General features: G+C 42.2%; 1 protein-coding gene across 7 annotated transcripts; it reads left to right on the plus strand.

Annotated features, from left to right (window-relative positions):
• Positions 1–8,795: 8,795 nt before the first annotated feature.
• LOC308312050 (hydrocephalus-inducing protein homolog) lies at positions 8,796–25,977 on the plus strand. 7 transcript variants are annotated; one of them, XM_080794455.1, is made up of 12 exons: positions 8,796–8,846; positions 9,122–9,184; positions 10,279–10,352; positions 10,598–10,699; positions 13,352–13,553; positions 16,361–16,448; positions 18,197–18,296; positions 18,642–18,810; positions 19,642–19,724; positions 20,106–20,264; positions 20,628–23,563; positions 25,923–25,977. In XM_080794455.1, the coding sequence occupies exons 6-11, from the start codon at positions 16,370–16,372 to the stop codon at positions 20,965–20,967; spliced, it is 930 nt and encodes a 309-aa protein (XP_080650581.1). In that variant the 5' UTR covers positions 8,796–8,846; positions 9,122–9,184; positions 10,279–10,352; positions 10,598–10,699; positions 13,352–13,553; positions 16,361–16,369; the 3' UTR covers positions 20,968–23,563; positions 25,923–25,977. The 7 variants fall into 7 exon arrangements, with proteins under 7 accessions (XP_080650581.1, XP_080650582.1, XP_080650583.1 ...); XM_080794456.1 differs by lacking the exon at positions 10,598–10,699 and having other exon boundaries at positions 20,628–22,965; positions 23,315–23,563; XM_080794457.1 differs by lacking the exon at positions 10,598–10,699 and having other exon boundaries at positions 20,628–21,788; positions 23,315–23,563.
• The last annotated feature ends 267 nt before the right edge of the window (positions 25,978–26,244 follow it).

Below are 26,244 nucleotides of genomic sequence, written 5' to 3' on the forward strand. Positions count from 1 at the left end.
ATTAGCACAGATACTTAATTCATGAGCAGGATAAGTCATTACATCCTTATAATAATCATATCCATGATTACATTGTTATTAACAACAGACACAATAACAGCAAAAACTGTATTTGTTTAAACCTGGGAAACCTGGACAACTTTAAGTCATTGTTCAGGTTGTGTTGCTCTGAGTTTCAATAGGGTTGTGATTTTATTCAATGTTTTTTCAAATGCTAAATAATGAACAAAACTCACATTATTCCCACAGGTTAAAATGTAAACAGACTAATGATGATGGCTGCTGCTTCAGTCACTGTAAACAATGCATTCAAATGCAGGGTTTAAACGTGTTGATGGTCACTGGTTGTCTGGCATTGGACAGATCACCTGTTAATGATCACATTATGGATGAACTGAGACCATTTTACACCTCTTTGACTCTGAGGAGTTCCAGCAGAACTACAGAACTGCCTTTGTGAAATGTTAAAGGTGCTGTAATTGATATATTGTTTGTTCAGTAACAGAGGTCTTCTCATGTCTCCATACCTACTTGACTAACATCATTATTACTGTTTAATAATGTGAATTGTGATAAAAGTACAATTGATCAACAGTAATATGAAGGGGGAATTAAGGCCTGGGCTCTACTGTGTTTAAGAACATATTAGCCTACTTTACTTACATATGCTGTTACGCACCGATTAGTCTAGGGGTAAAGGGTACGCATAATATATAAAATGGACAGGAAACCTCACTCAAAAGTTGAAAATACTTTGTGGTGTTGTTCTTAATACAAATGGCTCAATGGATACATGACATTGGATACATGACAAATGGCTCAATGGATACAGAAACTTAATGTATAGAAAGGTAATATATACGAGTACTTTGAGTACTGAGTACTTTGTGTACATTTCAATTGTGTACTAAGAAAGGTAACATATAGAAACATTATAGAAAGGTAATATATAGCATCTATCTGTGCACGCCACTGTCCATATGAAGTGTGGACCGGAGTGTGTCCAAACTTAAGGGCCTCTTTCCTATGTGTCTTTTTTGTCACATTATGTTACTGTATGTATCTATATGTATACTATATGTATCTGACAATATTTTGCGCCAGGGACCCCCATATGAAAATATAATGTTAGAAATCTTCAAAATTATTTAAAAAAAGAACTAAATCATTTACAATATTGTTTTAATACAACTGCAGATCTACAAGCGCAAAACTGGTTGCATTATATGAAGTTTGAACTGTTGTGAGCTTGTAGATTGTCTATTTTGTCTGTTTGTACTATTTGGACTATTGACAAAAGAGCTGCCATCTTATAATGAGCATTAAGGCTTATACATAGTCTGGATTTACGGTGGTTAGGTGACCACCGAACTACAACATGCGTCACGAGCCGCGGTGAAGAGCAAACCACCGCCACCGCTCCAGCCCTTCTCTCTGTTTTTACTCACCACCGCTCAACGTTATTTCAGCTCCGGTGGTCAGCTCACCACCGGAGCGGTGGTCACCTCACCACCGAAAATCCAGACTACGGATAGGCCTTTAGTGAGGAGTCGGAGCAATTTCACGAAGATAGGTTGAAAATGGGTGAAGCGGCCCTTTACGATTCCGCGCTGTCAGTAATCTAATATATAATATAATATAGCATGTGAACTGAGGAAAGAAGATAACATTTATATACCGGTAAAATCATTTCTTCTTGCTTTATCATCATTGTAAAGGTCTTGTTTGTCTGTGTTCTTCTGTGCAGTGAGTGGGGGAACGCCATCTGAAACGGGAAGTTCGTACCACGCTTCACCTAACAACGAGGTTCCTGATTGGCTAAAGAGACATCATGGACCAACGGGACCGTACCTATGTTCCCTCAGCCCTATGTTCCCTCGGGTCCGCGTCAATATGCCGACGGTCCGATCGACAACCTACCTCAAACCCTCACCCTAACCCTAACCTCCCCCGGGGCAGACACCTAAACCTAACCACCCACCCTCTCCCGACCCCCAGCACACCTCGGACCAATGCTCCTTCTGAGGGAACATAGGGCTGAGGGAACATAGGGCTGAGGGAACATAGGTATGACCCCGGACCAACGTCGTCCTCTTCGGGAGTTGAAACCATGAGTGAAGCTCCCAGTGGACCTTCCAGCCTGGCAGACTCTGATGTGAGTGAGAGATTAACCCATTCAAAACGGGAACCCCTTTTGGTGTTTTAAGCGTTATTTTATAGGCTACTTTAGCTATTGAAAAATAGCAGATCTACAAGCTCGTAGCGCGGCACCTAGTGCCACGCTACGAGCTTGTATTTTTGAAAGAAATCATGAAAATGTGGCGCAAATTTTTGAATATATATTCTTTCAGAGTGAACGTTTTTAACTCAAATCTTTGCTTCTGGGGAGGTAAAGCAAAGCAAAGCAAAGTTACTATATTTACCCAGGGTAACTGGACTAAGCTCAAGAACTTGTTTACGGCCAGGCCCTGCTCATAGAACATTTCATGGTAGAGGTTCAATGCCTTGTCCATAAAGGGCACTTCAGCGGTGGTCATTTTAACGTGCCGGTCCGGGGATACGAACTAGCGACCTTCCGATATCAAGACCGCTCCGCAAACCCTTCGGCCACAATTTACAATTTACAATTTACAATTTAGGCATTTAGCAGACGCTCTTAATCCAGAGCGACTTACATTAAGCAAGAACAAAAGCATGGGAATACATCACATAAAAACATTCATCATGAAACATGCGTAAGCTAAGAAAGTAACAGTGGAATATCTATATAATGAAATTTATACGTATAAACTTTACATATAGCCACCACTGCCCCAGGTCCCTGCAACAACATATTTTCAGATGGGGGGTCGGCGGCCAAATACAGATAATTCTGGGGGTCCTTGACATGAAAAAGGTTGAGAACCACAACAATCACATGTTTATATAATTCCTCTTCTACCCTGGATTTGAATCTGTTTTCCTGTGTTAGTTTTTTTTTATTATTATAATCTTTTTAACCATTGTGCTAAAGAGCTTTCCTGCATGCCTCTAGGGATACATTTAATCTTGACTTTGGCATGATCTAAATGAGAAAACACTAAATGTAACATCACAGTGTCATTGTAACAACACTGATTTATTTTATTTCTGTATTCTTATTTATTTATCATATATGAAAGAAAACACTGATTATCTTTAATAATGTCTTGAAGGGATATTTCACTTTCAGACATGTTTGGGGTCATTTTAACGTCTACTCAGGCCCTTTTGTGTGCACCCCAGACAGGTTTTAAGTTGTTTGATTCAATATTTACATAACATGACCCTCTGCACCCCTATGTAGGTACACGTACACGCCCCGCCCAGCAGCCTCCGTCCTCCAACTTCGACTTCTACCCTCACCGGTATTAAACGACCATACCAACGTAAACTGTGTAGTGACACAGTGAACCTTTCTAGCCCTTCCACTGACCACCTAGTACTAAAGCTGAAGGGCTACACTTGACCTGGGACCTGAATGGCGTCCAGTCGGTGCCAAGCCCTCATTAACCTTGTTTCCAGACTTTTTCTTCTCATCTGACAAGGAGGAAACCCTGGTAAAGAACTAAGGTGAAATTGTTGACTTTGTTGTATGTATTTCCCCGGGAGGCTGTCTTTTTTTTTTTCGACCAATCGTGACACGGTGCTCATGTCTATGGAATATAAACGGATCTGCACAGCCTCAAAGTACGTTTTCGTGGACGGTATTTACTATTTACTGCATTTCTGCTCAGAGTCAGACCCTTTGAGCAGTAGTTCTTGTCCAACGTAAGACTCTCTCACAGTTCCAAGAATCACAAAGGCTTGGATGTGTTAATAATAATAATAATATATGAATTGCATTTTTATAGCGCTTTTCCAAGTGCTCAAAGGTCGCCGTACAGGTTAAAAACAGTACAAGATCACAGTTAAAAGCAGAACAAAACTAGGGCACAGCTTGCAGCAGAAGACACAGAGGTCACACAGAGTCATAAGCCTTCCTAAACAGGTGGGTTTTGAGGTGAGATTGAAATATGGTGAGTCCATGTTTCTGATGTCAGGGGGGATAGTCCTCCCCGCTCCCCATCACAATGACCTTCACACTGGGACCCCGAACCTCCAAGGCCACCGGCGTGTCTCCAGGGCCGGATGAGCTAAGGAGACGTACATAATACGTATACGTGTGCCTCAGAACTTCCAGGACATTTGGAGGTGTGTTGGGCACTATAGGGAGGGACAGTGAAACCCCTCAGGTGGGGGTTGTGTAGTGTGTCCCCCCCCCCAGCAGCCAATGTGACAAAGACAGACTTCCCAGCATGCTTCAGGGTATAACCTTCAGTTATTGTCCATTGCAAGACCGCAGGCCTTTTTGAAGCAAAGCTCTTGGGTCCAATACATCAGCGAGCGAAAAGGGCTCAACCAATGGGCTCCACTCACAGGCTGGCGTATGGAGGTAGTTTAATTCTTGACGTGGACGCATAATGGACAGACACTACTGAGCATGTTTTTGTCCTCAGTCAGTGACTTACAGTAACTATTACCTGGAAGTACAGTAGGGTGTCCTTATAGGGACGATGCACTGGGTGAGCAACTTTCATTGAAACAAGTGGTCCTTCCTCCAGAGATATTATTAAGCTTTATGGTTTTATGTTGCCATATTGCATTGCTATTTGAATTAGGCAGTGATGTATGAGTTTACCGTTGTTTCATGTTCCATTTTGTTGGTTTAATACTAATCCATTCTGGGCGGGAACTAAGCAATATGTTATACTTTAGCTATTGAGAAATAGCTCATAGCGCGCATTCTTTTGAAAAATCGTGAAAATGCGGCACAAATCTTTGAATACCGGTATATATTCTTTCAGAAGACTCTATTTTTATTTCGACGTCAGGCCTAAATGGGTCAATAAAGTATCTTCTCCCTTTTTAACTTAAATAATTTCTTTGTTTGGACTTCTCACTCCCCTAGCTGTTGTTAACTTGTTCTATTCGTTTGCTTTTCGTGAAGCTGTGTTTTTGTGCAGCTCTGATCCTCAACCCGTCCTGGACCAGTTGAGGCTTCCTCATTTCTTGTTGTGTGCAAATATACATTATAAGGATAACCAAATAACAATACATGTGCTTCAATAATGCACCTTGCTCCATTTAATGTCACTGTGTATTCTGTCATAAATAGTTATCTCCCTGCAAAGTACTGCGATTGTTATAAACATACCAGTAACACATCAGCTATCGTATGAATGTTTTATATACACCTGCGTGTCTTATAAAAATCACATGATTAACGTTACAATACAAAATCAGAACTGAAAGTATCCAACCAGAACTGGATCTCTGCACAGGCCCAGGGGATAATATAGTATGATATATTAATATTCTTGAGCTGCAGTTAGAATATCATTATGCTATATTATATTAGTTGGCTATGGATACAAACCACAGAGCTGAAGCTTTGTATTTATTCTTCTTCAAATATGTCTGGTTAAGAAAAATAGATTACAAACTAGTTTAAGGTTGATAAGACTTATATTTCTTTCAAGGTGAAGTCTGCTGGTCAATATGTTGAGCTAAATGTTGAGCCTTCTTTTTCCACTGTGTCAACTTTTTTTTTTTTGAACAGACCATAATTATGAGAGGTTGAAAATGGAACCTGTGGAGATTTACCTCTGCTGAAGCATAAACCTAATATACGTTTGTGTGTGATTCTGATTGCATTTGAAGTGTGGATTTTATATTGTCCATGTCTATTCCCATTCCCAATTAAAAAGATTATCGAACTTTTTACTGTGTAATGTTTGTCAAAAAGGTCCACGATAACACACTGATTTAAGAGCAAACAGTGGCTACTGGCTAGCAGTGGATTAGAAGATTACTTTGTCTCAAAGTTTGTGAATTTAAAATCAATTTGCTTTTTCATACTTAGCAGATGACTTTGCAAAGTTTGCAGTAGTCCTGTAGTCATGTTCTTCTATATGTTATATCAACAATCTATATGCTGAGTAATAAGACAGAATTCCCACTTGGGCTTGTGTGATATTGCACTTTGAGCATCAGGCAATATCTTGTCACCTACGTAAGTACTGTTAACTGAACAGTGTCTACAGTTCTCAATAGAAAAAGGGAAACCAGTCAAACCGCCACCGTTGTGATAGTTATATTATATCAGGATACTTTACCATACAGATGTATATCATTTCTATTTCTAAAAGGCGAAATCTCTCAGGTTGAAATACTCCTGTTTCTGGGTAGACGGTGACACGCTGATGCGAGCCTTGGGGGCGTGTGGTGATTGACAGGGGGGCGTCGCCATCATGTAATCAAATTTATATACATAAAACACATCAATCAAGTTTATATAAATAATAAAACACATCAGGTCACCAAGTTTATATAAATGAAATAACTAGTTTAATTCACATCCATTAGTAGTTATAATTGAAATAAACAACTATAGTTTAATTCACATCCATTCATTATTATGTATGAATGAATGAACCATTGTAAAGCGCTTTGAGCACTTGGAAAAGCGCTATATAAAAAAAATGCAATTCATTATTAATAGTTATAAATGAAATAAACAACTATAGTTTAATTCACATCAATTCATTATTAGTAGTTATAAATTAAATAACGACTAGTTTAATTCACATCCATTCATTATTAATAGTTATAAATGAAATAAACAACTATAGTTTAATTCACATCAATTCTTTATTAATAGTTATAAATTAAATAACGACTAGTTTAATTCACATCCATTCATTATTAATAGTTATAAATTAAATAACGACTAGTTTAATTCACATCCATTCAATAATGGTAGTTAAATAACTACCTTCATTTAAAGTAAACAATTAGGTGAATTCTTAGCATATATTTTATTTAACCAATAAATATAAAAACACATTGAGAATAAAGTTTATTTTACAACTACCTGTTAAAAGGTTAGTGTGAACTGGCCATTCGAGTACATTTATTTAGGCTCCATATTGTTCCTAAAACATGCAGTGGTTCCCAAACTTGTCCATGTCAAGGAACCCCAAATTGACACTAATTAGCCCGCGGACCCCCATTTGAATAGATATGCTAGGGACCCCCATTTGAATAGATATGCTAGGGACCCCCATAAGAGAAGATTGTGACAGCTCTAGCAGTGATTAATTTCAATGACACCCCGGGGCCAGTTTGATCTGCATTAGTCGGACTCCCATTTAATGGCATTTCTATCTCTGGGACCCCCAATTTATATTGTAAAATCAAATAATCAATGTTAATTTAACACTGAGAGTGTAGAAAATAGAAATGGAACCAAATGGACCCATTTGGTTCCATAACGGGTCCATTTGGTTCCATCTGTCCACAGAGTTACAGACCCATAAGGGTCCATTTGGTTCCACACAGCACAGATACAGCAGAATGTAGTCTCTGATGCCACCTGGTGGTAACAACAGACAACTGCAGTATGCGGCAGCGTGTATTTCATGTGACGCGCGTCGAAAACAGCCGATGTTTAGGGTTCGTACTTCGGCTGTTTTCGCCGACTGCGCAGCCGCAGTGCCGAGTCACAGAAGACTAGCTAGCCAGCTAGCCGCTAGCCGCTAGCTAGTAGCTGTGTGTCTTCATGACGTAAAAACGACACTTTATTTGTTGTAAAACTTTCTTTATTTGAATCGACAGTTTGTGTTAAATAATCTTCTAATTTTTAGAACAACAATAAAACACTTAGACACGTATTAATACCCATGAAGATAGCATAAAGCTATCGATAGCTAAAGCTAACCTATTGTTATTAATGTCCTCACTCTATTAGTTAGCTTCTGAAACAAGACTTTATTTGTTTTAAAACATTATTTATTTAATCGACAGTTTGTGTTAATTAATGTTCTGTCCTTTAGAACAACAATAAAACACGTGACTCGTAATAATAGCCATGGAAATAAAATAAACCTAACAGTAGCTAAAGCTATTTTCGGAGCTCACGTTTTATTTTGAAGAGAAAGCGGAAATGCAGCGTTTAACGTCAGAATTTTGATGCTTGAACTTGACGAGTAGAACTTCCTCTTAATTTGAAAGCTTCCGGAAGTGCGTTCGCATAAATTGACTAAACATCGACTTGACGGACTGACTTACTGTAAAACACTGTTGTACGGAAGAAGTATAATTCTACCTCTGTCAGTGAAAATCCACCACCAGACGGCGTTAATACCCACTTTTCCATGGATTCTGCAACACAGTGCAGCTTTAGCCCAAAATTCTGACGAATCTCTCTACCCCTACCTACCCCTAACGTCGAGAAAGCAACCTTGGTGCCTTTAAATCACTCTTACCTTGTACAAATACAAAATCTAAGCTGCTTTTATTTTTGCCCCACTTGTTTGTGACGTCTGCGGAACAATATTAAACCCCGCAGATGCTTATTTTTTCAATAAAAAAGGTATTTTAATCAACTCTGTCTCGGAATCTGGCGGCCATCTTGCTTTTCTCTCCATTGTAAATGCGCAAGAGAACCCTGGCCGCTAGGGGCGCGGGCAATATTCTGTTGCGCCGTTTACAATGGAGGATTCAGAAACTGAGTGGATTAAAATACCTTTTTTATTGAAAAATAAGCATTGACAGGGTTTAATATGGTTCCGTAGACGTCACAAACAAGTGGGGCAAAATTAAAAGCAGCTTAGATTTTGCATTTGTGTAACAGTGTTAAGAAATACTTTCTTTATAGTTCAATTATGTTAAACTTGGGACACAGCCAGGCTAATTTATTTCGTTTTGTATGTAATACATTTTATCTTGAAGATGTTGTGTTGCATTGTGGGTACTCCTCAGTACAGTGGAACTCCATACTGAGGGTAAGATTGTCTCCTGTTTGCTCAGGCACAAACACATTAATTACAAACATAAGTGGCCAGATATGCACTCATGTTTACATAAAGTTATTCAGTAACACTCGTTTTTATATTTCATGATATGACATAGCCATGATTCATGACTCATGTTTCAGGGCTAGATATGACATTTCTTATTTCATTGTTTACAAAACGGTTAGCATGTTAGCTAGCTGTTAGCTGTGCTGTACTGTGTTACATGAGAATTCACTGACATGGAGTATGTTGTGTCTGAACAGGAGATGACCAGATGTGTTACTGTGTCTGAGCTGTGGTTGTGTGTCCCAATTGTGCATTCTCAGGTATGTTCTGTGCAGCTGTGTGAAAGTAGGAATGCTAAAGTTTAAACAGCAAAGTTTACACTTTATGATGAATACACATTGCTACACTTGCCTGATATCTGCGTTATTATATCTGCTGTTATATCTGTTGTCTCTGACTTGCACAAGACAGACTGTGCTATTGTGCCTTATTCTTATTTATCTTTTGGAGCACGAACCTTGAATCTAGCTGTGGGCCATAGCTCTAGAATCCAATACATATATTTTTACAATATAAATGCAGGTCTCCCTCGGAGATATAAATGCCATTAAATGGGGGTCCATAGTCTAATGGATGTCAAACTGGGGGTCCTTGAAATGTAACTGGTTGAGAATCACTGCTAGATACGTTAATATCTTCTCTTATGGGGGTCCCTGGAATGTCCTTTCAAATGTGAGCTAATTAGTGTCAATTTGGGGGTCCGTGACATGAGGAGGTTTGAGAACCAGTGTCTTCAGTAGCTACTGTCTGTGTATCGTTGTGATAATAATACTAATTACATTATCCATATCATAAGAGTGGCCTGTTAAATATATTAATATTAAATGTATCCCGTGGGATAAAATTATTTACTGTGACAGGATATAATTTATAGCTTTTATAGCCGTACGTTGTGGTGTTTGTTATCAGGACTAAGCTTTAGTAGCAAGTGATTTAATTGATAAGCTAAATGATTCCAGCAGGTGGTAAATGAGGATGTGGCTGATACTGATAGCTCTAGTTGTTCACCAGGTCTTATTGTGGATTAGAATAAATAATTAGAATAATTAATATTATATCTCAAGAAATGCGTTGATGATCTGAAAATGATTATTTCAATTTACATTCCGTTTTTTCATTTGAATTTTGGCAGCTTTAAACCCTATTGGTCTCAAAGCAAAGGTTAAATAATTCTAATAAACATTTATTCCATGTGCAGTTCTTTACTCTACTGTATCTTATCTGTATTTTATCTCACTACTGTGTCTTTCCTCCTCCAGAACACCTAACCCTAGGTCTACTACTACTACTACTACTACTACTACTGCTACTACTACTACTACTACTACTACTTACTGTGTCTTTCCTCCTCCAGAACACCAATGCAATGCTGCGTCTCAGACACTGTCAACGGCTGACAAGACTGGGACCACTCAACAATACACACAGGTACAGTAACATTATACAGACAGACAGACAGAGTCAACGGCTGACGAGACTGGGACCACAAAGTCCCAGTCTTGTCAGACTTATACAAAGGTAATAAAGGGGGCTGTTATATAATTGTATGTGTACTAGAGACTAGAGAAATGGCACTTACACCCGCCTTCTAATGAGAGCGCAAAATCTGTCTTGGAAGAGCCACCCATCGACTAATCTAATATTCTGCAACCTTCCCCGTGTTTCTTCACTAGTCCGATGCAGAAGAACACAGTTTTCCGGCCACCGCTACAGAGCTGACAATGAGGTTATATCTTCCCTTCTTCTCTGGAGTCCTGCCTCGAAGCAGACCAGAGGTAGAAAACTGTCGTTCCCTGATGTCATCGTTATAGGGACACATGATGTCATCGCTATAGGGACACATGATGTCATCGCTATAGGGACACATGCATCAGTAAAGCAGGAACTGGGGATGGCGAATGAAGGACCGGAAAGTCTGGCGTGATATTGTGAAATCCATGATCTCGACCGCGGTCGAAAAAATGATTATGATGATGTACAGTATGTGTTGTCTAGGGTGAACAGATTTTGTTTAAAAATGCTAATTTTGGTCATGGGTGAGATAGCCGTCTTGGTAGTATAGCCTAGGCCCTTTAGGCCCTAAAGTTTAGGGGATATTTCTCATAGGCTTAAAAATATATAATGCAGGAAAAGAGAGAATGAGAGTCCTTTACAACAGAAAGACAACTATTAGGGGACTAACTATTAGGGCATTTGAACACTGATGTCTGTCAGTCACAATGTGGGACAGACAGGGTCTCAATGCGAACACTGATGCCTGTCAGTCACAATGTGGGACAGACAGGGTCTCAATGTGAACACTGATGCCTGTCAGTCACAATGTGGGACAGACAGGGTCTCAATGCGAACACTGATGCCTGTCAGTCACAATGTGGGACAGACAGGGTCTCAATGTGAACACTGATGCCTGTCAGTCACAATGTGGGACAGACAGGGTCTCAATGTGAACACTGATGCCTGTCAGTCACAATGTGGGACAGACAGGGTCTCAATGTGAACACTGATGCCTGTCAGTCACAATGTGGGACAGCTAGGGTCTCAATTTGTGGGACACCTGGAAAGTATTGTAAATGAGGGACTGTCCCACGCTAAGCGGGACATCTGGTCACCACAGTGTTGTCCTGTGATCCACACACAGTAACGTGCATTTTAGTCACGCGATGAATGACCTGCCCAAAGGTCAGAGTTGATACATGGACATCCTCTAGTCTAGATTGACTCAGTGTGTGAAATCCAGCCAGTCTCAGGTTAGCTATTGGTGAAGTTAATCATTATCTCACAACAGGAGCAAAATAGGAACTTCTCCTAAATGTTTTATCAGACCAGCTTCTGAATTACTGACTGTTATCGTCCCTTTTATTACTTTACTGTTTGGTCACTCACTCACTGTTTGGTCACTCTTTAGCTATTGAAAAATAGCAGAACTACTAAAATGTTATGAGGATACTAGTGGACAAGAGATCCAGTATAAGTCATTTTACACTTGCTGAAAATAGCAGATCTACAAGCACATTGTGAGCTTGTGGAAAACGGGCCTTTGAGAACAAAGGAAATTCAACAAACCCAGATTCTGCTGAAACAAGGGACTACATTTATTTTGCTCCTATAATAATAAATAATGAATTGCATTTTTATAGCGCTTTTCCAAGTGCTCAAAGCGCATTCATTGGGAGGTGAACAGTCGACGCCAGCGTCCTCACTTCACACATTCACACACCGACGGTGGCGAGCTCACACCGACCGACTCATTGGAGGCAGGGTGGGGTTCAGTGTCTTGCTCAAGGACACTTTGACATGTGGACAGGAGGAGGAGCCGGGATTCCAACCGCCGACCCAGGGATCATTGGACGACCTGCTCTACCTCCTGAGCCACAGCCGCCCGCTGCCACTAAAGTGTGGAACGCCCTACCAACAGCCATTAAGACATGTGAATCCCGGCATGGGCCGTGGCTCAGCGGTCCAGGCACCGTGCCCCCCCCCCCCCTTATCTCTCCCCCTACTGTCACCCTATCCCTCTATTCAAAAATAAATAGAAAAAAAAAGACTAAAGCCACAAAGAAAAAAGAACATTTGAATCCCTAGACTCCTTCAAAACTGAACCTTCTCCTAGGGTAGGTACCCTCACAAAAACATGCAGTAATCCTGGTCTCTAAACTGCCTCCCCCTGGCCAGCCGGGGCGCCTGATGGAGGGGAAAGGAACTGGTTGGAATAACGTGTTCCTTCCACGCGCTACGTCCAACCAGGGAAACTCCCCCCTGTCAGGTGTAAAAGGAGCAACTTGGACACTCAGGCATGAAGGAAGCATGAGTTCAAGTCCGTTGCTCTCCCCAGGTTGGCGGAGGGTGTGTAGAGCCCAGGATCACAGTAGATGATTGACACAGGGGTGAAAAATGGGTTACAAAATCGTGGGATAAAAAATATATATATAAAAATAAAAATAAAACTGAACCTACAGATGGCTGCAATTCCACACTGGCCCCCCTTAAAGTCTGAGCTCAAAGTGTATATTTGTAAATGTGATGAATTGAACATGGTGGACCGTGTTGTAAACCATTGTAGTGGAGCGTCAACAATAACAGTTTTTGTGTTGACTTGATTTAGTTTGAAATGAACCCAATGAACCCGTTCTGCAAACTGTCATCAATATGTTAAATGTCCCATGGTGGTGTGTGTTAACTACTATTCCTGGGGACCCCCTGGAACCCCCAAGGACCCCTGGACTTAAAGGTGTTGTGTGGTAACTACTGGGGACCCCCTGGAACCCCCAAAGACCCCTAGACTTAAAGGTGTTGTGTGTTAACTACTGGGGACCCCCCTGGAACCCCCAAAGACCCCTGGACTTAAAGGTGTTGTGTGTTAACTACTGGGGACCCCCTGGAACCCCCAAGGACCCCTGGACTTAAAGGTGTTGTGTGTGTCCCCCTAGAAATCCCGTACGTCTGGCTCCCGGCGCCTGGGCTGCAGCAGACCTCCACTCCAGCAGGGGCAGCACTGAGCAGCACAACCACAGTTCAGGAGGTCAACAACAGTACCAGTGGAACCACAGCGCCACCACCTGGAGGCATGCCCTGGCAGGACTGCTGGCCGGGACAGGCGCTGTCCTGGCCTAAGGGTTCTATTACAGCAAGGTTAGTACATGTTCTCCCCCCCCCCCCCTCCCCGTGGGACCTAGGGTAGGTACCCTCACATGTTCTCTCCCCCCCCGTGGGACCTAGGGTAGGTACCCTCACATGTTCTCCCCCCATATAGGCCACGCCCATTTGCATCAGGATAGATTTTTCCGCCATTTTGAATTTTCTTCAAAACACACTTTTTGCTCTTCCACCTACATCAACGGAGAGCCCCAAGCAATTACATTTTCAGCCATAGGGGGCGCCGCAAATGCGGAAATTTCAAACGTTTGTTGCAAAAACATGCTTTTGGGGAGAAGTGCTCGCTTCGGCGAAAACAGCTAATCTACAAGCTCACAACAGCTAATCGATAAACTCACAACAGCTAATCTACAAGCTCACAACAGCTAATCGATAAACTCACAACAGCTAATCTACAAGCTCACAACAGCTAATCGATAAACTCACAACAGCTAATCTACAAGCTCACAACAGCTAATCGATAAACTCACAACAGCTAATCGATAAACTCACAACAGCTAATCGATAAACTCACAACAGCTAATCTACAAGCTCACAACAGCTAATCGATAAACTCACAACAGCTAATCTACAAGCTCACAACAGCTAATCGATAAACTCACAACAGCTAATCTACAAGCTCACAACAGCTAATCGATAAACTCACAACAGCTAATCTACAAGCTCACAACAGCTAATCGATAAACTCACAACAGCTAATCGATAAACTCACAACAGCTAATCGATAAACTCACAACAGCTAATCTACAAGCTCACAACAGCTAATCGATAAACTCACAACAGCTAATCGATAAACTCACAACAGCTAATCGATAAACTCACAACAGCTAATCTACAAGCTCACAACAGCTAATCGATAAACTCACAACAGCTAATCTACAAGCTCACAACAGCTAATCGATAAACTCACAACAGCTAATCTACAAGCTCACAACAGCTAATCGATAAACTCACAACAGCTAATCTACAAGCTCACAACAGCTAATCGATAAACTCACAACAGCTAATCGATAAACTCACAACAGCTAATCGATAAACTCACAACAGCTAATCTACAAGCTCACAACAGCTAATCGATAAACTCACAACAGCTAATCTACAAGCTCACAACAGCTAATCGATAAACTCACAACAGCTAATCTACAAGCTCACAACAGCTAATCGATAAACTCACAACAGCTAATCTACAAGCTCACAACAGCTAATCGATAAACTCACAACAGCTAATCGATAAACTCACAACAGCTAATCGATAAACTCACAACAGCTAATCTACAAACTCACAACAGCTAATCTACAAGCTCACAACAGCTAATCGATAAACTCACAACAGCTAATCTACAAGCTCACAACAGCTAATCGATAAACTCACAACAGCTAATCTACAAGCTCACAACAGCTAATCGATAAACTCACAACAGCTAATCGATAAACTCACAACAGCTAATCTACAAGCTCACAACAGCTAATCGATAAACTCACAACAGCTAATCTACAAGCTCACAACAGCTAATCGATAAACTCACAACAGCTAATCTACAAGCTCACAACATCACAGGTTGCAAAAGTCATGAGTTTTCTCAAGCCAGAGCTCAGAATTGTGCACATTTTGGACGCAAATGCTCCATAACTTCATCTGTGCGACTCACAAAATACATGTGGGAGTATCTGTGCGACCGTCCATAGGTTAATACATTGGCCATAAAAAAGACTAACATTTTAATTCTACTCATTAAGCTACTAATTTAGACTGAAGTAATTAAAAGCGGGCCATTTTTGAAAATCAATAATATATCAGTATTCTGATATTAATTAACCTGAGGGCCACATTGAGTGAAGGTGGGGGGGCGCAAGTGTCCCCCGCCCGCCAGTTGCCCGTGTATGAACTAAATAGAAGGAGGGAGTCTGCACACCGTTTTGAATGCTACCAAAAAAACTTTGGTAATAAATACATGGCATCTTTTTTCATTGAATAACACTCTAAAGGTGTTTGCACACTGGGGTTTTTTTTGGATGAATATCGGCTTGAATTTCAGAGGACGTAAACAAATAAAAAACAACCGTACTTTATGTCAATCGCGTTTGCACACTGCCGCCGAATATTTTGTCCTACAGTATATAAAGTTTTTTGTTTCGGACGGGGGTCGATCTTTTATCCGTTTTCTGCGGCTGTCTAGTAGTGGGGTGTTGGCGACAGGCTGACAGCTAGTGATAGCCTACTACTTTCGGATCGGCAAAACGCATCAGTGTGCAACCACCTTAAAGGTAGATACAAATAGGTAATTTCATTAACTAGCCCTTACCCGTTGTGAGATATTTGCCCCCCTCTTGTGGCCGTGGGGGGGGTACTGCGCCCGGTGTGTTTTTAATTCACGAATAAATCTTGCATCCTTTGGTATTCTTCTCCTGATAAACTACACGGTTTGCACACATCTCACCATGCACAACGGCGACAGGTAGCCTGTCCACACATGGACCGCTACTTTGCATTCATATTCATGTCATATTGACAGTACAATACCCATTTTTGCATTTTTTAATCCACTAATAAATTCATTATAAATCATTAATGTGTCAAATTGGAAAAAGGGCTCCATTAAGACCTCCATATAATTATGGTCCATGCCTGTGTGAAAAGTGGGAGTGATTGGGCCAGCCAATGTTGAGATAAAGCGCTGTCAGGGACATTCAGACAGACAGACAGACAGACAGACATTCAGACATTCGCTGAATTTTAGTATGATGATGTGTGTGTGCGTGTGCGTGTGCATATTGTGCCTCAGGTGTCAGATATGGAGAACATTCTTGGGATCGTGCACACTGAGAACATGCAGATCATTGCTGTAGCTCTGGACATCGCCTTTCCTAAAGGTAGTTATGGTCACAACTTACCAATTATTAATACTAATAAACTTTATTTATGAAGCACTGTTCAAAACAGAGTTACAAAAGGCTTTACAATGGAACGTAAAAATGCAGTACACCAGCTTAGAGGCACAAAACAACAACAATAAATCGTGACTGCAGTACACGGAAGCAATGAAATAAAACAACACCACATAGCAAAAACAATAAAATAAATCTAGGGGAAAGCCTTTGTGAACAGATGGGTTTTTAACCGTGATTTAAAAAGAGCCTCAGGTTCTGGGGTAGGGCGTTCCACAGATATGGTGGCTGCGAAGGCCGGTCACCCATGGTGACGAGTTTGTTTTTTATGGGAGTCAGGAGACCCCTACCCAACGATCTGAGGGGGTACACGCTGGGTTGTATGGCTTTAGCATGGCCGAGATGTAGGTAGTTGTCAAAGTTGTCAATAAAATCTTAAAATCAATTCTATTGGAGTGATGTGTCCCGCGCCTCCTCGTGTTTGTCAGCAGTCTCGCTGCATAATTTTGTACTATTTGTAGGCGAGCAATGGCTTTTTTGTTGACCCCCGAGAACATTAAAGATCATACTTAAACACTTGCTATGCTCTGGTCACGCTGTACACACATAATATTATTTGGGCTTAAAATTTGTCCTTTAGGGTGCAGTCACATCGATCTTTAATTCTGCCTTTATACCGGATTCTGACACTACTTTTCAATGGGGACAAGATTCAAGATTCAATATTTTATTGCCATGTCAACAGAGTTGATTGGAATTTGTTTCAGTGCACTAAAACAGACATACAAAAAGACACATATTCAGACGGTAGAACAAGATACAAAAGTACAAATCATATGAGGGGGACCAATAAATAAGTAGAATGCAAAATGTTACAATTCATGTTGAATAAATAAATTCATCGCAGTTTGTCGTATTACAAAGCAGCTTCACGCTGTAAAGTGCGAGCGAAAAGAGGGTCAGCATTCAGGAGGTGCACAGCCTCGGGATAAGTGCTATTTTTAAAGCGCGGGTTATTGCACTTTAGAGACTGCAGCGGTCTCTTACCTGAGGGCAGGGGGTGCGAAAAGAGAGCAGGCAGGGTGGGAGGGGTCGGCAATCACCTTCTGCATCCTGCAGAAGGTGAGAATCTATACTAACTGCTGTTTCACTGGGATGGACATCGCTGGGCATGTCGAATCTACAATAGAATTGGTTCAATCTATCAGGGAGCTCGGCGGCTGCCTTTATACGCTGTGATGATTTGCATCCCTTGCCAAACGCCCTTGGTGTCGTTGGCACGTAGTTTGTCTTGCAGACTTATATGCACGGTCATGTCATTATATTTGGCTTCAGCTATTTTCACAGCATGCTCAAAACTCATACCTGGCTAATTTAAAAGCCTCTTTGTTGCCACTCTTAAAGGCTTAATTTTTCTTTGAGCAGAGGGTTTTAACCTCTTTACCGCTCCGTTCCCATTGAAAAGCATTGCCAGAATCTGCCGCAAAGGCAGACTTAAGAAGCTGACGTTGGGCATTATGCCAGTGGTCAGAAAGACGCACGCACGCACGCACGCACGCACGCACGCACGCACGCACGCACGCACGCACGCACACACACACACACACACACACACACACACACACACACACACACACACACACACATTATAAAATGTGTACTGTATGAAATCTAAAAAAGTAAGGGTAATATTTGGAGCTGCATGTCATTTAAATTCCTCCTGACCCATGCAGGAGGGAACGGCGGCCTGGACTTTGGAACCACCAAGGTGTCTGAAGAGGTGAAGCGGTTTGTCAACCTGAAGAACAAAGGCAAATATGAAATGGCTTACAAGTGAGTTGGAACAGTCAATAACATGATGCACCTGTATCCACAAAGTGAATAAGCTTAAATTAAACATTCATTCAATTAATGAAAAAAAGTTTAAATTTTGTTTTTTATCCATGAAAATACTTTTTGTGAATGTTTTTTTGAAAATGTTTTGAAATTATAATAATACAAAACTAAATTAAGGGATCCATGAAAAATGTGACCCTGCACGACCCACAGATTGGTCTGGTCCAGGGGCGAGTGCTTGACACACACACACACACACACACACACACACACACACACACTGCACCGCTCAGTTCGATTTGATTTGTCTGATTTTTGACTGGATATTTTGTTCTGCACCAGATTCACTTTAGAGCGAACAGACCCGTCTCAGCCAAACTGGGCCTCCATCTTCACCGTTACGCCCCTTCACGGCACCCTGATGCCCACAGAGAGGTCCACGGCAGTGCAGGTTCTCTTCAAGCACCACAAGGAGGTCTCGCTCAAAGATCAGCCTGTTCTGCGGTGCCAGGTTTGAATTTATTATGTTGCTGATGGTCAATGTTTTAACCCATTTTGGACTGAGGTCGATAAAAAAGGCTTCTAAATCCTAACATTTTTCTGAAAAACCCATGTTTCTATGTCAGTGGTGCTCAACCTTTTTCATGTGAAGGACCCCCAGAATTATCTCTATTGGGCCACGGACCCCCATGTAGTTCCAGGGACCCCTCAGAAGCCAATATTTTAGTACAAATCTCTGAAATATATATTCAAAGACTTGCGCCACATTTTCACGACTTTTCAAAAATAGCAGACCTACAAGCTCGGAGCGCACCACTTGGTGCTCGGTGAGCTTGTAGATCTGCTATTTTTCAATACCTAAAGTAGAACAGAATCCTTAAAACACCAAAAGGTTCCCGCCCAAAATCAGGGAGAGAAAAGGGCATACACGGTCACCACGCATCGTTACATTCTGAATCTATATCCATTACCAGTCCAAAACATTTGAATACGCCAGTGTATGAGACGTTATCTGCCAGCTACGTATTCGTCCCCCCGCCCCTTTACCAGTCAAAGTAGGATTTTCAATGCCTCGTATCTCTGAAACTACGACGTGAGCTAACGTTAATAATAGCCGATCATTACAATGGTAGTCTCCAGGCCGGGAAACCGAAAATTAAGATGACCAAATAGAGGCAAAAACCCCTGGCAGGGTTTACCTACACTCTGCTGCCACTCTCGTGGCACAGAGAAAATAAAGGAAGAAATAAAAGTTGGTGGTTCCATCAAGTGCCGTTTATTTGTGTTGAATCCCATGCCTGTACTACTGTATGAGCTTGTGTTCAAACGTTCTCTTCTGCAGGTGATTGAGCCAAGCATCGGGGAGAAAGGAGAGACCATAGCCATCATTCCAGTCAAGGTTTCCATCCAGTCAGTCTTCTCCAGGTCAGCGCACGTTGTTTTGGGGATCAATATGGCATCACTGACACCAGTTTTTGTAGTATTAGTAGCCTACGTAGAATTTGTAATGTGTCCCTCATTCAAATGAGAACATTTTGTATATATAAAATAATTGTCATTCAAATGTTTGATTTGAATCGATGTGAACAGCCTCTGTCTTTTTGTCTCGATCAATCAACGCAAAGATTTAGGCTTTGTCCACACGTACTGTATACAGGCGGGTATTTTTATAAACAGATCTTTTCCGTTTTTGTTTTTGCAAAAAAAAAGGTCTCATCACCTATGATTTATCATCTCATGAGTCATAACCTACAGTACTAATCTAATATGGCCAAAAATGCTCGACTATATCTGCCTCTCCTATAGGTACAAGATCACACCTACGAGTGGCCTCAGCTTTGGTCCAGTGGTCTACGGCTGCAGGAGGACACAGACGTTCACTGTTGAGAACACAGGAGACTTTGAAAGCCGCTTCAGCATCTGCCGCTTGATCAAACACACGCCTGCACCACCTGGGAGGCCGGGGTAGGACACCTTTAAACACAACACCAGTGGTGGAATGTAAACTAAGTACTCTACTTAAGAAAAACACCTTGAGATGTACCGTACCATCTCGTTTTCGAGGTGGTCCAAAAAGAACGATAATGTTGCTTGAATAATACCATGTACTGGCTTGGATATATTCATATATAAACCCATTTACAATCACACAAGTAGTCAAATTTTGTGTAGGTGGGTGCCATTTCGCTATCAAACTCAATTCCATCCCCAAACATGGGGATGCAAATTAGTAAGGTATTTATTTACAAATGAATAGTGTCAAAACAACAATATGTCTTACTTACTTATCACTAACTATAACACCACCTTGCTCCTTGTCTGTCTCAGAGCTTCAGGTCCAGTAAAGCACGGGCCTCGTGAGAGCCATTCAGCCAAACAGCTTCCTGCTGGGAGGCGCATGTGGGGGCATATGGGGGGCGTTCCCTGTCCCCTTTCCACTAGGGATGGGCCCATGACCTCACTACCCTTCCGCTCTGCGGAGCATTGGCACATAACAGAAACACCTACACGTCAAACTACAGCTCTACGGAGCATCAGGATACAGGAACTGCAGCTCTGCGGAGCGTTATATCCGGACCCACTCAACCGCTCGGCGGAGCGTTGGCACACAACAGGAACACCTGGGAGCTCACTCTCCGGGGGAGACGTGACGCATCTTCCCAACTGACCGACCAACCAACGAGGGGAACAAACCCGCCTCCTCCTCCTCCTCCTGACTGCGGGCCCCAACCCCTCGCCTCGTCGTGAGTCGGTCCATATGTTGTTGTTTGATCAGCCTAGTAGGTTCATGTTGTCATGCATGAACCAGAAAAGCGGAACTACACTATGGATGGGCCCATTCCCTGTCCCCCCTGTCCCAACCCCAAACCCCTCACCTCATCACGAGTCGTTCACCAGTCTCCCTCCGGGTCACTCTCCGGGGAAATAGGGTCACTCACTCACTCACTCACCCACACTGGGACGACTGTGGGCGCACAGGAGGAGTGGGCAGGCGCGCGGCTTCGCCACGCTTAGGATTGGTCTGAGACGGCCACGACAAGGTTTTGGAAAAGGAAAAGAAGAGGAGGAACAGGAATAATAACAATAACAATATAACAAAACGGGAACGGTCCGTGCTTGCTCGGAACATAGGGTCCCGGTGTAGTTGAATGGCGAGCAATGAGTCTTTTCAGTGTGGACGCCCGGAAGGGTGTAGAGGCGTGCACGTCTTTGTTTGCGCAGACACTTCCCCCCGGTCTCTTCTCCGGACCCCCCCGGCGGGACCCCTGTACAAAAACCCTAACCCTGCCTGACACACCCCTTCGAACCAGCATGACGAACGAACGGAACGTGACGGAACCCCTACCCCACACTTGGAGCCATAATAACCTCTGTCAGCCCGAACGTAGGCCAAAAGGAAAAATAACCCCTCCTCCTCCTCCTCCCCTTCCTCCTGACGGGGCGCACAAGCGCTCGGAGGGGGCGCCGCGCGGCTTCGCCGCGCTCAGGGTTGGTCCAGCACGCACCGCCACAAAAGCGGAACTTCACTATGGACGGGCCCATGTCTTTCCCCCTTCCCCAACCCCATGAGTCGGTCCATACACTGTGGTTTGATTTCAGCCTAGTAGATTCGCGTTTTCATGCGCGAACCAGAAGAGCGGAACTTCACTATGGACGGGCCCATGTCTTTCCCCCTTCCCCAACCCCATGAGTCGGTCCATACACTGTGGTTTGATTTCAGCCTAGTAGATTCGCGTTTTCATGCGCGAACCAGAAGAGCGGAACTTCACTATGGACGGGCCCATGTCTTTCCCCCTTCCCCAACCCCATGAGTCGGTCCATACACTGTGGTTTGATTTCAGCCTAGTAGATTCGCGTTTTCATGCGCGAACCAGAAGAGCGGAACTTCACTATGGACGGGCCCATGTCTTTCCCCCTTCCCCAACCCCATGAGTCGGTCCATACACTGTGGTTTGATTTCAGCCTAGTAGATTCGCGTTTTCATGCGCGAATCAGAAGAGCGGAACTTCACTATGGACGGGCCCATGTCTTTCCCCCTTCCCCAACCCCATGAGTCGGTCCATACACTGTGGTTTGATTTCAGCCTAGTAGATTCGCGTTTTCATGCGCGAACCAGAAGAGCGGAACTTCACTATGGACGGGCCCATGTCTTTCCCCCTTCCCCAACCCCATGAGTCGGTCCATACACTGTGGTTTGATTTCAGCCTAGTAGATTCGCGTTTTCATGCGCGAACCAGAAGAGCGGAACTTCACTATGGACGGGCCCATGTCCTCCCCTCTTCCCTAACCCATGCCTTTCTCACCCCTCGACCGGGGCCCACCCCACTCACTCCGGGAAATAATAACAAAGGAAAAACACCGTCTGCCCGGAGTCTAAAAAGCCCCCTTTAAAAAGGAGGGGGGGCTCACGACTCCCCAACCCCATGAGTCGGTCCATACACTGTTGTTTGATCAGCCTAGTAGATTCATGTTGTCATGCATGAACCAGAAAAGCGGAACTACACTATGGATGGGCCCATTCCCTGTCCCCCCTGTCCCAACCCCAAACCCCTCACCTCATTTTTCACTTTGTCACGCATTTTGCCACTCGGGTATATGCAAGTGCATACCCTCTATATACTAGTCATTATGCAGAATGTCCCATATGTCTACGTTTTCTAAAATGGTAAATGGTGCATTTATATAGCGCCTTTTATCCAAGGCGCTTTACATACTGTAGATTGTGCATTACATTCACCCATTCACACACCTTTACATAGATTGTGTGTTTACACCAACACAAGTTTAGTGTGAGTTCTGTGGACCAACACTAGAGGGCAGCAGACCACATGCCTAGGCTTAGTAGGTACTGCTGAAGTCAGTATCATGGCATCAATACTGCAATATAGATGTATACTCATTACTTTGTTACAAGTAAAAATCCGGAATTCAAAATGTGCATACAAGTACATAAATGCTGTATGTCTCATTTAAAGTTTTGACATGTATAATATACAGATCTTTTTTTTAAATAGCTGATCTACAAGCCATAGGTGGCCCTACAGTTACTCATCCTGGCCAGAGGAGGGCGCTGTCGCCTTTTGGGACAATCTATCCTTTGGACTTTCAACGTTGGACTGGAAGGAAGTGGTTCAGTAAGAGTACCATTTGGATATGACACTGGGACGGAGTAATGTAAACAACTACGCCAACAAAGGAACACTTCAGTGTTTACAAAACAACCAAACGTTTATTTTGTTTAAGCACCTGGCGGAGAACACAAGGTACAGTACAGTTGATCATTGCTGCTTTGTATTTTTTGCAATAATATCTTTATTTTTGCATTTGTGTTACCTCGCGTTAAATAGCCTTCCTTTGAAGTGAATGCGTTTCTGACGATCCATTTTCAGACAATTTGAGAAGCCTCAGGTAAACGTCAATACATGAATAGATGGGTTTAGACTTTATTTCTTGATAACCGTGAATGAATGGACTAAAGTGTACATTTAAAGCAGTTAAACCTTGATGTAATACTTGTTTGTTAAAGGGTATAGTACATTAACACAGTAACTTACATGTCATGGTTGTTGGGTTAAAAGGATACAAATATATGTCTATGGTGATTTCTATTTCATGTTTGCACTCTAGAGAGGAGATTGTTTAAAGCAATTCATGATGTTATTGTTTGATTGAAATATTTATTAACAGTTTGCAGAATGACAGTACATTTCAAGCACAAACTCAATACATAGACTATTAACTGTGAGTGGACGACCCAATTAAGCATTACTGTAGCTGCCCCTCGATTGATGAAAGAATGACAAGTTTGGGTGGTCTCGACGGGTGTGTTTATTGTTCCAACACCGTGAAAACTATAAGGATATAGAATAAATACAGTTACTTACAATCGAATAATCTCATATAGTTTCACTACTAAAATCTGTGCATTAAACTTGTCACTTCGGCAGTACAATCAACAATTAAAATGGTTAATTTATGGTCAATTATAAATACAGTGATACAAAACTCAAGTCATTTCAATTATAAGACAAGGAAAATGCACAATAACCAAAAGTACCACAACCAAACTCCTCGTTTAGTCGATCTGCGTGGTATTACGCCGTTTTTACCTGTTATGGCTTACGAATGTGCGAACTATAAGTACCTTACATACCTCTGAGAAAATCTCCTGTGTCGCGGAAGCCGTTAAGTATTTTTAATCCATGTTTGATTAAAAATGTCGCTTTGATTTCTTCTTGTTTATTTACCGTTTATTGTACCGCCTCCCGATGTGCGGTTGGCTTGTGCCGGCTACGTCATAGCTATATCTCCACTAGCTAGCCAGATAAGCGGTACAATGAGGTGTCAATAAACAAGGTAGGAAGAAGCGACATTTTTAATCAAACATGGATTAAAAATACTTAACAGCTTCCGCGACACAGGAGATTTTCTCAGAGGTATGTAAGGTACTTATAGTTCGCACATTCGTAAGCCAGCACAGGAAAAAACATCGTAAAACCGTGCAGAATCTTTTCTCTTTACGTGTTTACATTGTATTTGTGTGTGCATAACTGGTGGCAGCCCAGCGTGAACCAGGACCCAATGGGTAAAGTCATAAAAGTGTCAGAAACTTTACTACATTTGGGTTCTGCTTGTGGGGCTGATCAACAGTCACCGATGGTCACATTTACACATAGTGTGACGGACAGGCACTGTAGACAATAGACAACTTCAGTCACTAAAAGTTCTCTACCACTGCAAATGTCACAGGCTTCAACACTGCTTAATCAATAAGAGTACAAACATAATAAGAGTCACATAAACAGTCAAACATTTCATACCGTGTGGTCTGGTGCAAACACACACACACACACACACACACACACACACTGGTGCTCTCTCCCTCTGCTCACTCTGGAGTCTGGCTGTGTGAAATTAGTCTATTGGTCTGAGGTGAGTGAAGCTAACAGGCTTCAGCTATATATGGATAGGTAACAGGAGGTGTCAAAGTAAAAGTATACCAAATTACAGGAACTAAAGAAATTATTGCAGAACCAACTGTCACTGGCAGTTACAATATTTACTGTCTACTCTCTACTACATTGGTGTGGGCATATTTTGCCACTATATTTCCACTCACAGAGACAATACAAATGTAATACTAATCATTAAGCTACTAATATAGACTGAAGAAATTAAAGCAGCTGAAATAAAGTGTAACGGCTGAAATAAAATCAACCTGGGGGCTGCATTCAATTAAGATGATGGCCACATGTGGCCCCAGGGCCACCAGTTGCCCATGCATGCCATGGTATACTACTATTGGATTTATTGATTAACTGAACTGACCGGGTGGGTGTTTCTGCCCAAATCAAGTGCATGGCTGGTGGTCAGCTGCACAAGCCCACATCCTTTCAAGACGTAGTGCAGCTGAACACCAGCCATGCACTTGATTTGGGCAGAAACACCCACCCGGTCAGTTCAGTTAATCAATAAATCCAATAGTATAGTATACCATGCATGGGCAACTGGTGGTTTCGGACATTATGACATCAACCGCAAGTCGTGAATAATGAGGAACGCATTTAGAGCTTGTGGTCTATATGTGGTCACTGTAGTAATATTCTGTGTTCTGTCTTTCAGATGAGGCCATCGATGAAGAATCCTTTGGGTACCTGGATCTTCAAAGCCTTTTGGTAATTTCCCATAAGGTTTCATGTAAACAAGTATTTGACCATTTAAAGTTTAAATGGTTTTTACAATTATGAAAAACATAATTGTAAAAAAGCCAAAGAAGTTTAGGGATAAAGGGTTTAGCACTGACGAAACTAGGGCCCCACGACTCTTCACCAAAAATCTAATCTAATCATGTCATGTGTCCTGAGCTTGTAGATCTGCTATTTTCACAGAATGTTCACTCCCAGAATAGGGAAGCTTGGCTTTAAAAGGAGGACAGTGTGAACAT

Source organism: Protomyctophum bolini, assembly GCF_963924005.1.
Source record: "Protomyctophum bolini genome assembly, contig: SCAFFOLD_77, whole genome shotgun sequence".
NCBI lineage: Eukaryota > Metazoa > Chordata > Actinopteri > Myctophiformes > Myctophidae > Protomyctophum > Protomyctophum bolini.